The sequence below is a fragment of the Lissotriton vulgaris genome, chromosome 2_1, assembly GCF_964263255.1.
Source record: "Lissotriton vulgaris chromosome 2_1, aLisVul1.2, whole genome shotgun sequence".
In the NCBI taxonomy this organism is placed as follows: Eukaryota; Metazoa; Chordata; class Amphibia; order Caudata; family Salamandridae; genus Lissotriton; species Lissotriton vulgaris.
The window spans coordinates 978,224,627-978,237,555 of record NC_141687.1 but is presented as its reverse complement, the minus strand read 5'-3'; the positions used below and the strand labels follow the sequence as shown (position 1 = coordinate 978,237,555).

The 12,929-nt window shown below is 43.5% G+C and overlaps 1 protein-coding gene across 1 annotated transcript in view; it reads right to left on the bottom strand.

The window, feature by feature from the left end:
* Window positions 1–12,929, bottom strand: part of CSMD2 (CUB and Sushi multiple domains 2) — a 1,651,801-nt gene that overhangs the window by 39,014 nt on the left and 1,599,858 nt on the right. The window contains exons 62-64 of the mRNA XM_086956548.1: window positions 6,175–6,248; window positions 3,608–3,719; window positions 1,486–1,665 (exon numbers count right to left, since the gene is read on the bottom strand). Of these exons, the coding sequence (XP_086812674.1) occupies window positions 1,486–1,665; window positions 3,608–3,719; window positions 6,175–6,248 (366 nt within the window). The remainder of the gene's footprint in view (window positions 1–1,485; window positions 1,666–3,607; window positions 3,720–6,174; window positions 6,249–12,929) is intronic.

The following is a 12,929-nucleotide window of genomic DNA, read 5'->3' as shown; positions in this document are numbered from 1 at the left end:
AATAATTTAATAGGGAGTCACAAACACTGGGTCAATGAGACCTAGACAGAGGGACACGAGGATCCACGTACTGGGACACAAAGACAGTGTCACTCGGACAGGGAGACAAGAACAAAGATTTTGGGAGAGTGAAACATGCACATGAACACTAGTGCAAGATATGAGCTCTGAATGAGGCAGATGAAATTGTAAACCCAGGGATAAAGAAGATGTAAACATGCTCAATATATCATAGAGACATAAACAACGAACCCTAGTGACGTACACCAGGACATGGAGACATGATCTTTATGAGATGGAAACAGGCTCGTAGCTACAGAGGTGCATGCACACTATGACAGGGAGACAAATCCACTGAGGGAAAGACACAAGGCAGACTAAAACAGTGAGCCACAGACAAGGGATACTCCAACACAAACTTTCATGTTCCAGAAAGCCCTGAAAACAAATAGGCTAAGGCCGTGCCACCTAACATAATATAAACCAATAGTATATTTTTATCATAATAGGTATTCGCTACTCCTAATATCTTTCCTCTGTTACATGACATTGGATTCTTCAATGATATAGCTCAATAAAGCCTTGCATACTGACTTGACTAATGTTTGGAAGTGGTAGAGGTGTTGGTAGTATTGTATCTGTGAAGGAATCAGAACAGGTGCAATTTGTATTGGTGGCGTGGTGCTGCTCATGGTGTTATTGCTGATGGAGGCATTGGAAGTGGTTGTGGTTGATATTAGTGTCAGTATTGGTGTTGGCAGCATTAGTAGCCCTGGTGATGATGGTATTGGTTGTGGTGGAGTTGGTGGTATTAGTGGTTATGATTTTACCGTTGGTGGTACTGTTGATGGTATTGATGGTGGTGATTTTGGTGGCCTTGGTGGTGGCAGTGTATGGGGTATTAGTAATATGTTACTATTGGTGATGTCCATGGTGCTATCTTTGATGTTGGTTTAGTGGCATTGGTAGTGGTGATATTAGCACTGTAGTAGGTGGTTGTGGGGGTCTATGTGATATTGGTACTGGTGAGGGTAGTTTGGGGGTGTTGGTAGTAGTGGTATTGATGGTGGTATTGGTGTAGTTTCGATGTGTTGGTTGTCCCGGTGTTGATGATGGAATAGATGGTAATTGTAATATTCATGTTACTGTTGGTGGTGTTATTGGTAGTTGTGTCTTTGGTAGTGTGGCATTGGTGGTATTAATAGTGTGTTATATTGGTAGTTGGTGGTATTGTTTGTGATGATGGTCTTAATGCTGGTGCATTTATGTATTGAAAAGCATGTGATTAAAAATGTTGAAATACAATGTATGAAAGAGGTTGTTCCAAATAAGCCGGTTGATGAGGGGGCCTGCCCCAAAGCTCTCTCTGGGAATAATTAAGCTTCAAGATAAAAAAAGCACTCATGTTACCTGAATGACTAATTAGAGACCATCAGTTGAAACGGACTAGATCTCACCCGCACACAATTCATTTCAGACGCTTACCAAGACAGATAGGGGGTTTCCCGGTCCAGCTTCCATCTGATCTGCAAGTCCGGTGTTCAGAGCCCCCAGTCAGATAGAATCCCAGCTGGCAGGTGTAGATCAAAGTGTATCCAAGGGAAGGCAGGTCCAAGGCACCCACATTAGCATGGGAAGGAGTCTCTGGCTGTCTGCAATGATGAGCTTAAACAGATAGAAAGCAAAGTATTGGATTATCACACATACAAAACACATGCTTAATAGCCAAAAGAGCATGGCCTGTTCAGAGCTGGGTGGATGTGTTTTACTGCACACAAGACGTTTTCTATGATAAGAAAAATATATACCTTTAGTCAAAACGCTATGGTTTATCACAGTATGTGAAATCGAACCCTGCCTCACATGTAGTCTGTCTTCTTGTTCCACATTTCATAGACAGTCTGAGCTCATTAATTCATTCCTGGTGCCTCTGATAGACTTCCCTGAACATGTTAAGTGCTTTGATGCCCCACAAGGCCAGGCGTGTGCATATTTATAATTTCACAAGCGAAGGTTAATCAGTTTGTCGTCAGACGTTTTAAATTCATGACATTGTCTAGCTTTTCGTGTTTGAAAACCGTTGTAAGAAACGTGTTTGAGAAACATTTTAATAGCGAAAGGTTTTTACAACATAATTCTCCAGTTGTGAGTGTTTTGGAGGATTATCTCCTGTAGAAGTTCAAAAAATCTTGGTAAGCAGAGTTGTAAAAAAAAAAAAGACAAATAAATCCTTTTAAACTGCAAACACCTAATGAATAAACGCTACTCAAAAATAAATTTCTTGCGCTTTTCTAAAATATAAAACTACATTTATGTATTGGTAATTTATAAGATGGCACATCCCCTTTAGTAAGCTAGAGGCTGATGTTTACATTGCTTGTGAACAACAAGCTGATATTGCCTAATTTGGTTAACTTCAGGACTGGGCATTCAACCCAGGCGAATGACAGGACTTTGCGTGTTGCTTTTGAACACGAGTGGCGCATGTGACCTCTCTTGTGAATTACAGGCTGAATCACTTCTGAACGCTATAAACTGATCTTAACATTCTCCAGATAACACACAGAAGCTCATCGCCGATGAGCACCAGCAGCTTACGCTGGTTTTACTTGTGAGTAAAACGCTGCTGTTTAAGGCCTTCCTAAATGGTAGGTTGCATTTTTAATCTTGGTTGAAATACAAGGGGATGCCCAGCACCTTTGCAAACTCAAGGCAGGGACGTTTGATCCCCTTGTGAATTACAAACTGATCGACGATTTAGAGCAGGGGTCTCCAAACCGGTCCTGGAGGGCCGGATCCATGCCAGATTTTTGGGATATCCCCATTGAGATACATGTAGTAATTTTAAAAATCTGGCATGGATCCGGCCCTCCAGGACCGGTTTGGAGACCCCTGATTTAGAGCCTGAAACGGGTACTTCAACTCTCTTGAGATGTAAACCCAGATGGCCATCGATGTAATGAGCTGTCAATTACCATTACCTCCTTGTTAAGTGCAAGATGAGGAACACCATGTGTTACTATCCACACAGATATGTTTACACCCCATGCACATGACAGCTTTTCACTTTGTAAAGAATCGGTTTCTGTTCCAAGCTGTTCCTTATAATCAATTAAAATAGCCTAATGTTTGCAGCTGTTGTGAATCATAAACTCATATTGATCACCTTTGGAAAGCTGTGGGACTCTGGGTTAGTATGTATATCTCTCGTGAATCGCAAGCTGCTGCACACATTTGGAAAATATTGCATGGTGTTTCCATCGCTAGTGCACTTATAGCTGATAGTCATCACTGCTGGTAACTACTGCTTAAAATGTATCTTCTTGGTAAATGTATTGCTTTTACAATTTATAGCATGATGTTTTCGTACATTATACATGATGAGCTGATGATTTTGTTAAGCAGAGGCTTGCATTTAAATTATTCATTATATGGAGGCTACCGCTCATCACATCTGTATATGTTATGGTGACATTGGAATCCATTTCGAATACCCAGCTGATATCATGGGCTCTAAGACTGGATCTTCCACATATTAATGCATGTGCACGGAGGAACTAACAACCAATAAAGCATACCTGATATTGATGCATTAAAAGAGACTTACGGACACAGTCTGGCTGCACACCACTCCAGGTCAGGTTGGGTAAGCAGGTCCTTGTGGTCGACCCTTGCAGGAGGTAACCCTTCTGACACCTGAAAAGCACCACGCTTCCAATCTAGAGCAAGAAAGGGGGACACGATTAGTGCAGTAGTGTGGGGTCACAGTCTGGCAATGCAGCATTTAGCTGCCTTGTAATCATTGATGAAGCACCTTACCAATTACCTATCTGTTCTAGATGTTGACTTACAGCATGACTACATTTATGGCTTCCACGAATAAGTATGAAGTAAACATGGTCATTCCATAATTGTAGCCCTACTAAACCTTTTGATGGCTTCTTAACAAGTTATAGCAAAAGCGAAGATGGTCCGTGTCAGACGGAAAGAAGGGCGGAGACATTTGAAATTCTGGTAGGGCTGGGGGCAGAGGTGGCATTTTGAGGTAAACAAAGAAACAGATGCAGATAACTCGATCTATATGTTGCTAGTGAAGTGCTATATTTCCTAGTCCTGGAAGTGTTATGTGAATAACGTTTTTTTTCATAAAACAGTTTATTACTGCATGTTGCACACCACCAGGCAATTTTGAGAGATTTACACGGTCAACTACATATCACATTTATGTGACTAGGTATCAAGCAGCATATACGCCAAAAAGCAGATAAAAGAGGATAGAATATAAAATCCAGGAAGGCCAAACCAAAGGAGAGCTTAAGCAAAGTTACATCTTTCGAATGAAGAAGAAACAACTGCAAGTTCAGGCAGAGGAAGAAAGAGTAGTTCTATGATGCCTCAAGGGTAGTACGCTGGATAAGCAGGAGTTTCATCTCTTTCTTGTAGGAGCTGTGGACTGGGTTTAAATGGATCTCAGTTGGAAAAGAGCACTCCCAGCGAAGCACTGGGAGAGGAGTTTAGAATCTGTGCTTCATAGTGCTTGGTGGGCTCTAGATGACATATATGTGCTTTCTACGTAATTTTTCGTGCCACTGTGGCGGATTCTGTGTAAAATACAGTTTAGCCTGAATATGCTCTTGCATTAGTATGTAGCCACTGTAGTGTGATAAGTATAGGGTGATGTGTTCATAGCTTTGATTCCTGAGACTAATCAAGCTGTAGTGTAGATGGTCATTTTCAGGGGAGCGATGTGTGTCTTTGGGATCCTAAACTGTAGGGAGAGCCCATAGTCCAGGCTGAAAAAAAGGCTTATGTAACCAAGTGGAAGCCTGCTTCTGGGATTAAGATCTTAATTTTTTCCAGAAGTCTGAGGAGATGTTGTGTGTGTTTCGACTTAGTGGGGATGTGCTTAGACATTAAATGATGCAGGGATTTTGCACAGACAATGAGCAAGGGTATGCAGGCAGGCAGGGATATATAGTGCATCGAGTCAAGTGTGGACCAGAATGGCTCCATGTGGAGATGAAATGTGGATACATTCTGTTTTGATGCTTTTCAGCTCGAGATGATCATCCATCATCCATGATTGCATATTATTTAGAAACATGGCTAGGGGAGTAATATTTTCCAGAAAGGAAACTTTGAGGTGAAGTTGGGTGTCTTTAGTGTATCGTTGACGATTTTGGTAAGACTGAATAGTACGCTAAGAGATTCCAAGTGAGTGTTGAAGTGAGGAGGGGAAAGAATTGAGGCTTTGGGATCACCTTGCATTATACTGGAGGGATCAGAAAAGGTGTTGATTATTTGTATTTGTTTATTTTGATCTTCAAAAAAGGAAGAGAACCCGCTAAGGATATTGCCATCTAATTAATTGTTTTGAAAATCTATATAGCACACTCTACAATATATGTCTCTAAAAGTGTGCCAGCAAACTCACAATCTGCCGTATTTTATTCATTGCTATTCTGTGGCTTCCTTAATTAAACAGGATTTCAAAGTCCGTGGTATATTGTGAAGAGTGTGTGAAAACTATGTTGGTGTCCGGTGTTACGTTACAAGCATCTGAACAAACACATCTTTACAATTTAGACCCGTTGAAAAGCAATGTCAGATTATGTCCACTTTTAGGGTTTACATATTCTCCCTAGGGTCAAGGTGGTAAGTGATTATCATATTTCGCTTGGGTGTCAAATTAACTTTTTTTAAATGTTTTGCATCACACAATACAACACTCAATAAAAAGTACAGAAATACGAGCACACCCTAAGCCAGTAATTGGCTTTACAACGTGACCATCTTCCAATAAAATATATAGTGTACAATTAAAGCAATATCAAATAAATGACTGTATATTCATAAAACTCAAAATCTTGTAAACGTACTGCATCTTAACGGCCAGGCTGTTGGCCTCTCCTAATCACCATGATGGTGGTAATTATGCTTCGTGTCTAAAACACCAATAATTTATGGGCACTATTAATGTTTAATGATGGCAAAGTGTCTTACACGGTGCCAGAACATCGAGTTTGCTACGCATCAAAAAAATTCAACAGATTTATAATGTATCACATTAAAAATAAGTACAACTATTTTCAGACTGCTTTGATTACAGCCCATGATTTCTGATGCCGTCACCAAATTATAACATAGTACTGTGCATCCTAATAGTGACAATACCTGATAGCCATGGGAGATATTTTGTGTTCCGAAGAGAGGTACACCGGGGTCAGCACATGTAGTTAAAGCTGGATCTGGATAATCGTAGATTGAAAAATAAAAATTCATTAATATACAAAAGTAAAACAAAAAATTCATGTCAGATTCTGAATAAACAACTTATTAAAAAATGTGTTTTTCTCTTTAGAGCATGTGATGTATTACATGTTAATAACGTTAACATACTATGACAATATAGAAGGCAGTCTATTAAGAAGTGATGATGTAGCAAGCACAAACGAAGGAGTTCTTTGTAAAATATGAAAAGAATGGGTAAATCAGTAAATGGTAAGGGCCCATTTCACAAGCTGAATGTTGTAATCCCTGCAGCATTACTATTGTACTATTACTCATGCCCAACAAAATATAGCTCACAAACTTTCGGCTGGAGACCTCTGCATCCGCCACCTTTTATCTTTCCTGTGCAGAGGTGTCCACCACATGTGTGGAGAGCCCCACACATGTAGGTATACATTTTTGTGATAAATTTGAGAGGAATAAGGGGGTGTGCTGGAAAATAGGGAATATCTACTATAAAATATGAGGGGTTTACAATAATTTAAGTAGGGAGTTGATACGCACTACTACAAAAGACACACTCACAAAAGAGTAAAGCAATTGCAATTCCAGAATTGCCCTTCAAGTGTTAATAAGGCCCTGAGGTCTTAAAGCAGGTGTAAATATAACCCAGTCCTGGCGTATATTAAGCCTTATGCATAGTTAACATCTGGTATTGCAACACACTCCCATAGTAAATAATGGAAGCAGAAAATTAAACCAAATGCCCATATGACCAATGTTAAATTAATTAAATGAGTCCATTATTTAAAATTAAAAATATTTTTTTGAGTTAATATAACAAAATTATAATTATCCTTTAAAAAAATACCAAACTTTATTTAAAAATACATTCAACTTTAATTAAGTAAATGTAAAACGATTGTCATTTATCAAAATATATAGTTTTGTCCCAGTTGTCTGCATATTAAATAAACAAAAAATGTTAGTGTGGGTAAGTATTTTATTATTGTTTAGGACATAACATTGATATTGATACATTTAATTCATGTTTACTTTATTTTAGTATTTTTATTTGAGAAGTTAAAGTGCTGCAGTTTTTATGCCATCATTTCCAGATTAATAATACATATTTTAAATTAATTTACATTTCTATTATTCAATAAAATAGTAACATTTATTTGTTTTTAGATACGTATTAATGTTATAAAATATCCCTAACTTTCCCAAAGGAAGCTCTATATCTCTGTGGTAGCAGTCTCCATATCAGTAACAGACATCTGTCAACTAGTCAGAACTTAAAATGCGGACATACAGCTAATTGTAGTAACTTTACACTTTTAATACAGTTGTGGGAGGCTGTACACCTAAATGTAAATCTTCACTTGAAAATGGTGAATTAAAAAAAGGAGAGCTACACCTAGATGTTGTAGTAAATATACATACAAATTAATATACACATGTGTATTTACTTTTGTGACTCAGACCCTAAAGGTCCTCATTTGCACTTCAACTTCTCATGAGAAAATGTAAAATAATTATTGTTTGATAACACTAGCACGTCTCATTTGAACATATGAGATAGTACTTATTGACTCTTAAACATTTCTTAAGAAGACAAAGAAGTACTTGCTAAGACATGAAAGCTCAAAGTTCAAATATGATTACTCAAAACGGTATTTGTTAACACTTAAACTGCTGATGATAAAGTGAAAGACTTCAATTATTAACACTCAAAGCCTCTCAAAAGACCTAATATAGCTTTATTTGTTAGTGACAATTTCTTATGTAAAAGTGACATCGATGTTTGTATAGACAAACTTCTTAAAGTAATGAGTAAAACAGTATTTCCTGACACAATTTTTGATGATACTGATGAAGCAGTAGTTATTTACACTCAAAATTTCACATGACGATGTATCGTATTGTTTTGTGAACACACATCTCTCATGCAAGCAATAATTACTAATACTTAAAAAATTCTCATGACAATTTATATACCAGTTCATGTTAACATTTGAAAATTATCATGGGAAAGTGAGTGATTTTTTTAAAGATAATTGTTAAGATAATTATGGCAGAGAGGGGGACCTAAGGAAGATTACTGGTATGTAATCACTACAGTGCTTGCTATTGCTTGCAACCATTTATCCTACTAATTATAATGTTTCAAACGTACATCATAACACTTTCTGCTATGAAAAGCGATCGTTTCTAGTGCTTAGAAGGGCACTACTTTTCATGAGAACATTTAAAGCTGTAAGTTAACCCCTCCACTGCTGATGACGGAACCGCTCCGTCATCAGCCGCGGTCGCGCTGTGCTGATGACGGAGCGGTTCCGTCACGGCCCGCTCGGCACGCCTGGCCGGCGCGGATTCCGCGCCTGCGCTGAGCGTTCTATTGAGCGGGCGGGGCCATGACTGAACCGCTCCGTCATGAGCACAGCGCAACCGACGCTGGTGATGGAGCGGTTCCGTCACCAGCATGCACCCGCAGTGAAGGGGTTAATGTCTGAAGTTTACAATACGTTTCACACCCAACAAATTAAAAGTACAGCCATATGATGAGATCCCAATCTCTAGGAAAAGGCCTGCCTAACATGGAAAACGAATTCAATTCCAAATACATGTCAGATAGGTGAGAAGAAAAAGTAGTTGCAAACCATCCAACGCACAAATATCCACCACAATAAAGCAGGAGATCTACATTTAAGAGTGGTTTCCTCAGTCTCAGTCAACAAACATTCTTTTGAGATAGAAGCTTACCATAGCAGACAGGTATCTCATCACCTTTCACACTAGCTGCAAATAATTAATCTTTGCTAAGAATATCTAATTCACCATAATATAAAAGAATGAAACAACACAATTAATATAAATTATAAATTATAGCTCTCGACAAATGTGTGAGAACTCCTGAGAGGAATTCGCCAGCAACCAGAAGAGAAGCATGAGTTCCATTCAGGACGAGGACAAGACCACTATAATGAGGGGCTAGTAATAGTTATCTCTCAACACCGGACAGGAGTAAAAATCTGAGGTCTCTTATTAAAAAAAGATGACAAATGAGACCTAATACAACAATTTTGATCAACACCATAACGAACGTTTAAAAAACAAAGTCAACATTCATGACCTCATAATAGAACAGGACATTAAGTTATTAAACCAAAAGGCCTACCTGAGACCTAATACAACAGTTATCCTAAAAGCCCTGCTAGTAGAAGGATTAAGAATTATAAAGAGAAGAGGTAATGTGACAAGGGTGCATACAGATAAACTAAATCCATAGAAACTATAAATACTGGACAGTGGTAACTGTGTTGGACTGGTGATCATGTACTCACCATCAGATTATGTAGAAAAACTCCTCAACACGACACTAAATCTCTTGAAAAATGTTCATCACGGGGCGTGGCCAAGATGGCGGCGTGATCGGTCGCAGGTCCCGGAGGCTCCCTGCCCGATCCCGCCTGATAGCACCGCACTGCAAAGCTCGATCTCCCCGAGGCTAAAATCACAGCGGAACCTGCAGCCTACAACCCGCTCGGGCCTCCGGTGCCCCGATTGTCAACTTTGGAGCCGGGCGCGAGACCGTGGGCGCTGGGAACTACAGACGGCGGCAGTGAAATGGCAGCCACCCCTGCCCCGTAGGGATCGGCGCGTTCATCATCTCCGGCTTTAGGGGACTCAGCAGTGACTCGGAGCGCCCGCCTACACGGCCTTGCTACATCCCCTGACCCAGCAACTCAGCCTGGTGCACGCTGCCGCTCCCGAGGCCTGACAGGCGGAAAGGTGCGAGCCGGCCGGGCACTGCACTACTTGATCCCCCGGCTTTGGGCCTTCTGGCGCTGCCCGATGGACGGGCCTGGCCGAGACGGGCCTGTGTGGCGCCCAGCAACGTGACGGCTTGGCCGGCAGCGCCGAAGAAGACACGGAGGACCCCCACCAGCTGAGCAGCGCTACTGGGGCCGACGGACTGCACCACTACTGCACCCCACCGGCCTGTACAGAGTTGGGCTCCGGGCCTACCTGAGGGGCTGATCGACCACGGCCTAGCGGGTCCACAGGGCACTGCGGAACAGAGGCCAGAATCAGAGACGCCCTTGCACCGTCACTCAGAGCAGCTATAACCAGGTGAGAGGGGCTGAGGTGGGCCGAGCCGCAGAACTCGGGGGGCAAAACCGAGCCTCCGGCGTGGGGACCCCCAGAGCTAACAGACTGCGTCCCCATTACGACAGAAGGGGCGCGCCTGCATAAGCGCCAGACTCTTGCTGCCCAGCATTGCCACGTGGCCCAGCGGCCATACCCGCCAGTGCATACCAACGCCGCCCGCTTTCCACATTGACCCTATACCGGGTTGCTACCTAAAGCGAACACCTGTGCGCCCACCCCACTGACCATCACCGGGGAGACCATACAGCGCCATCCGTGGGCCGGGGACAGGGAGAGAACGGCCGCCCGGAAGGTCCAGTCTCGCCATTGTTTTCACATAGCTGTGCCGTGACACCCCAACTCACGAGCTCACAACCCGCTGGGGCCCCGGATACGACATGGCGGGACAGCGATCGAAGAAGGGGTCGCAGACACTTCCAGAACTCCTGGCCAAAACCCAACCGAAAACGAGCAAGGACCCACCCTCTCCGGTAACCGCGAAAACATCACCGACGCCAGCGGACGATCAGTCGTCCATCACTAGAACTTTTTTGGAGACACTCTTTAATTCACTCAGGGACGACTTCAGGTCCTTAAAGCAGGAGGTGGCGGGAGAAGTCCGGGAACTCCGCAGAGACGTGGAGGGCCTGGGGGAACGAGTAGTCGCAGTAGAGGAAGCGGATCAGACCAGGAGCTTGGAAATCACGCACCTCCAGCAGGAAATAGTGCGACTCACTGACCAACAGATGGACCTCCAAGCCCATACAGAAGATCTTGAGAACCACTCCCGTCGGAACAACATACGGGTCCGGGGAGTTCCTCAGAAAACAGAGGGGTCTGATGTCACCGGCTACCTACAAGCTTTGTTCAGGGCCGTTCTGGGCGAGCCAGCAGACTTCGAGATACGCATCGACAGGGCGCATAGGGTTGGGTTGCCTAGACGCTCCTCCGCTCCGCCACCTGACATATTGGCCTTTCTACCCGACTATCCGCTGAAAGAGCGGATCCTCCGAGAAGCAGCGCGGGCCCAACCTCTATAATTCCAAGGGAACTCTATAGCCTTGTACCAGGACCTTTTGACCATTACCCTGCAAAAACGCAAAGAGTTCAGGAAAGCAACAGACTTTCTACGGCAACATGAGACTCCGTATTCCTGGGGACACCCGTTTAGACTCATATTCAAATGGAACGGGAAGTTGCACCAGCTGCGCTCACTTAAGGACACCTGAACCCTCCTAGGTATCGAGCACGACGATGACGAACTCACTCCCAGCTCGTCCCAGAGGCCTTCTGAAGGGGACTGGCAGACAGTGAAACGCAGGAGATCGCCCTCACATCACCTGAAACCGGACGCCTCCATCATCACGCAGGAACGAGCGACGGCAGTGGCAGAAGTAGCAAAGGAGACCTCTTCTTCTGGGTGAAGTCTGTACTATCGGGGAAATCAATCTTAGCTTGACTCATCTCCAAGAGAGGGGTGGGATTCGGGCGGGGGGCCGATGTGACTGCCACGGGACATGACCCGTACGAGGACCTTTACCACGGCCCTGTGTGGACTAACAGGACTGGGACTATACCTATTTACTTTTGGGTGTTTGGGCCTGGGTAGTGGGAGGGGGGTGAGGGGGACTGTTTGCAAAAGTTTAACTTCATGGCATTTGACTGTGAGTAATTGGGGTGTTTTGGGGGTGCAGTTGGGGTGGGAACCAGTGTGCCGGGGGGACAATGATTTTCATAGAGCAGCCGCGTCGTTTATCCACACCTCAATGCTACACCTCCCTTTGGGGGTGTACCTTCAGTCGTGCACGAATGTACCTAGTACACACACACATTCTCTATGTGCCACACGGGGGTCGGGGCTCCTCTTGCTATGTCTGACCCACTCCCCAGCTACTGAATTGAGTGACACCGCTATACTGGACGCTGTCCGACCCATACCTTGTGATAATGGCTAACCCTAAACTGAAGTTATTGACGTTAAACGTCAAAGTCCTGAACAACCCCATTAAAAGAAGGGCAATAATCTCTTATTTGGAAAACTCCGGGGCCGACCTCTGTCTGCTTCAGGAGACCCACCTGCTACCCAAAGACTGGCACAGGATGCGCTCACGCACCTTCCCCCCACAATTCTTTTCCTCCCTTCCCACAAAGAAAGCCGGGGTAGCCATCTTGGTATCTAGACACTTTCGCAGGAAGGTGGGGATCAAGGCGGGTGAGGTTAAGGGCTGTCTTCTCGCGCACACTTTCCAGCTAGGCAACATGAGCCTTACAATAGGGTCAGTTTACGCTCCTAACACGGGACAAGAAACATTTCTGAAAGGTGCACTCTCTGAATCTCTCCAAGCATCCAACACACTTCTGCTTATCGGGGGGGACGTCAACCTAGTCATGGACTCTAATAAAGACAGATCGGGGCAACGCTATGGGGACACCGGAGCTCTCACTGAGGCAGGGGTGGAGTGGCTGCGGGATAGGGGTTTGGTAGATCTATGGCGCGCTGCACACCCGAACGCAACGCAATTCACCTTCTATTCTCACGTCCA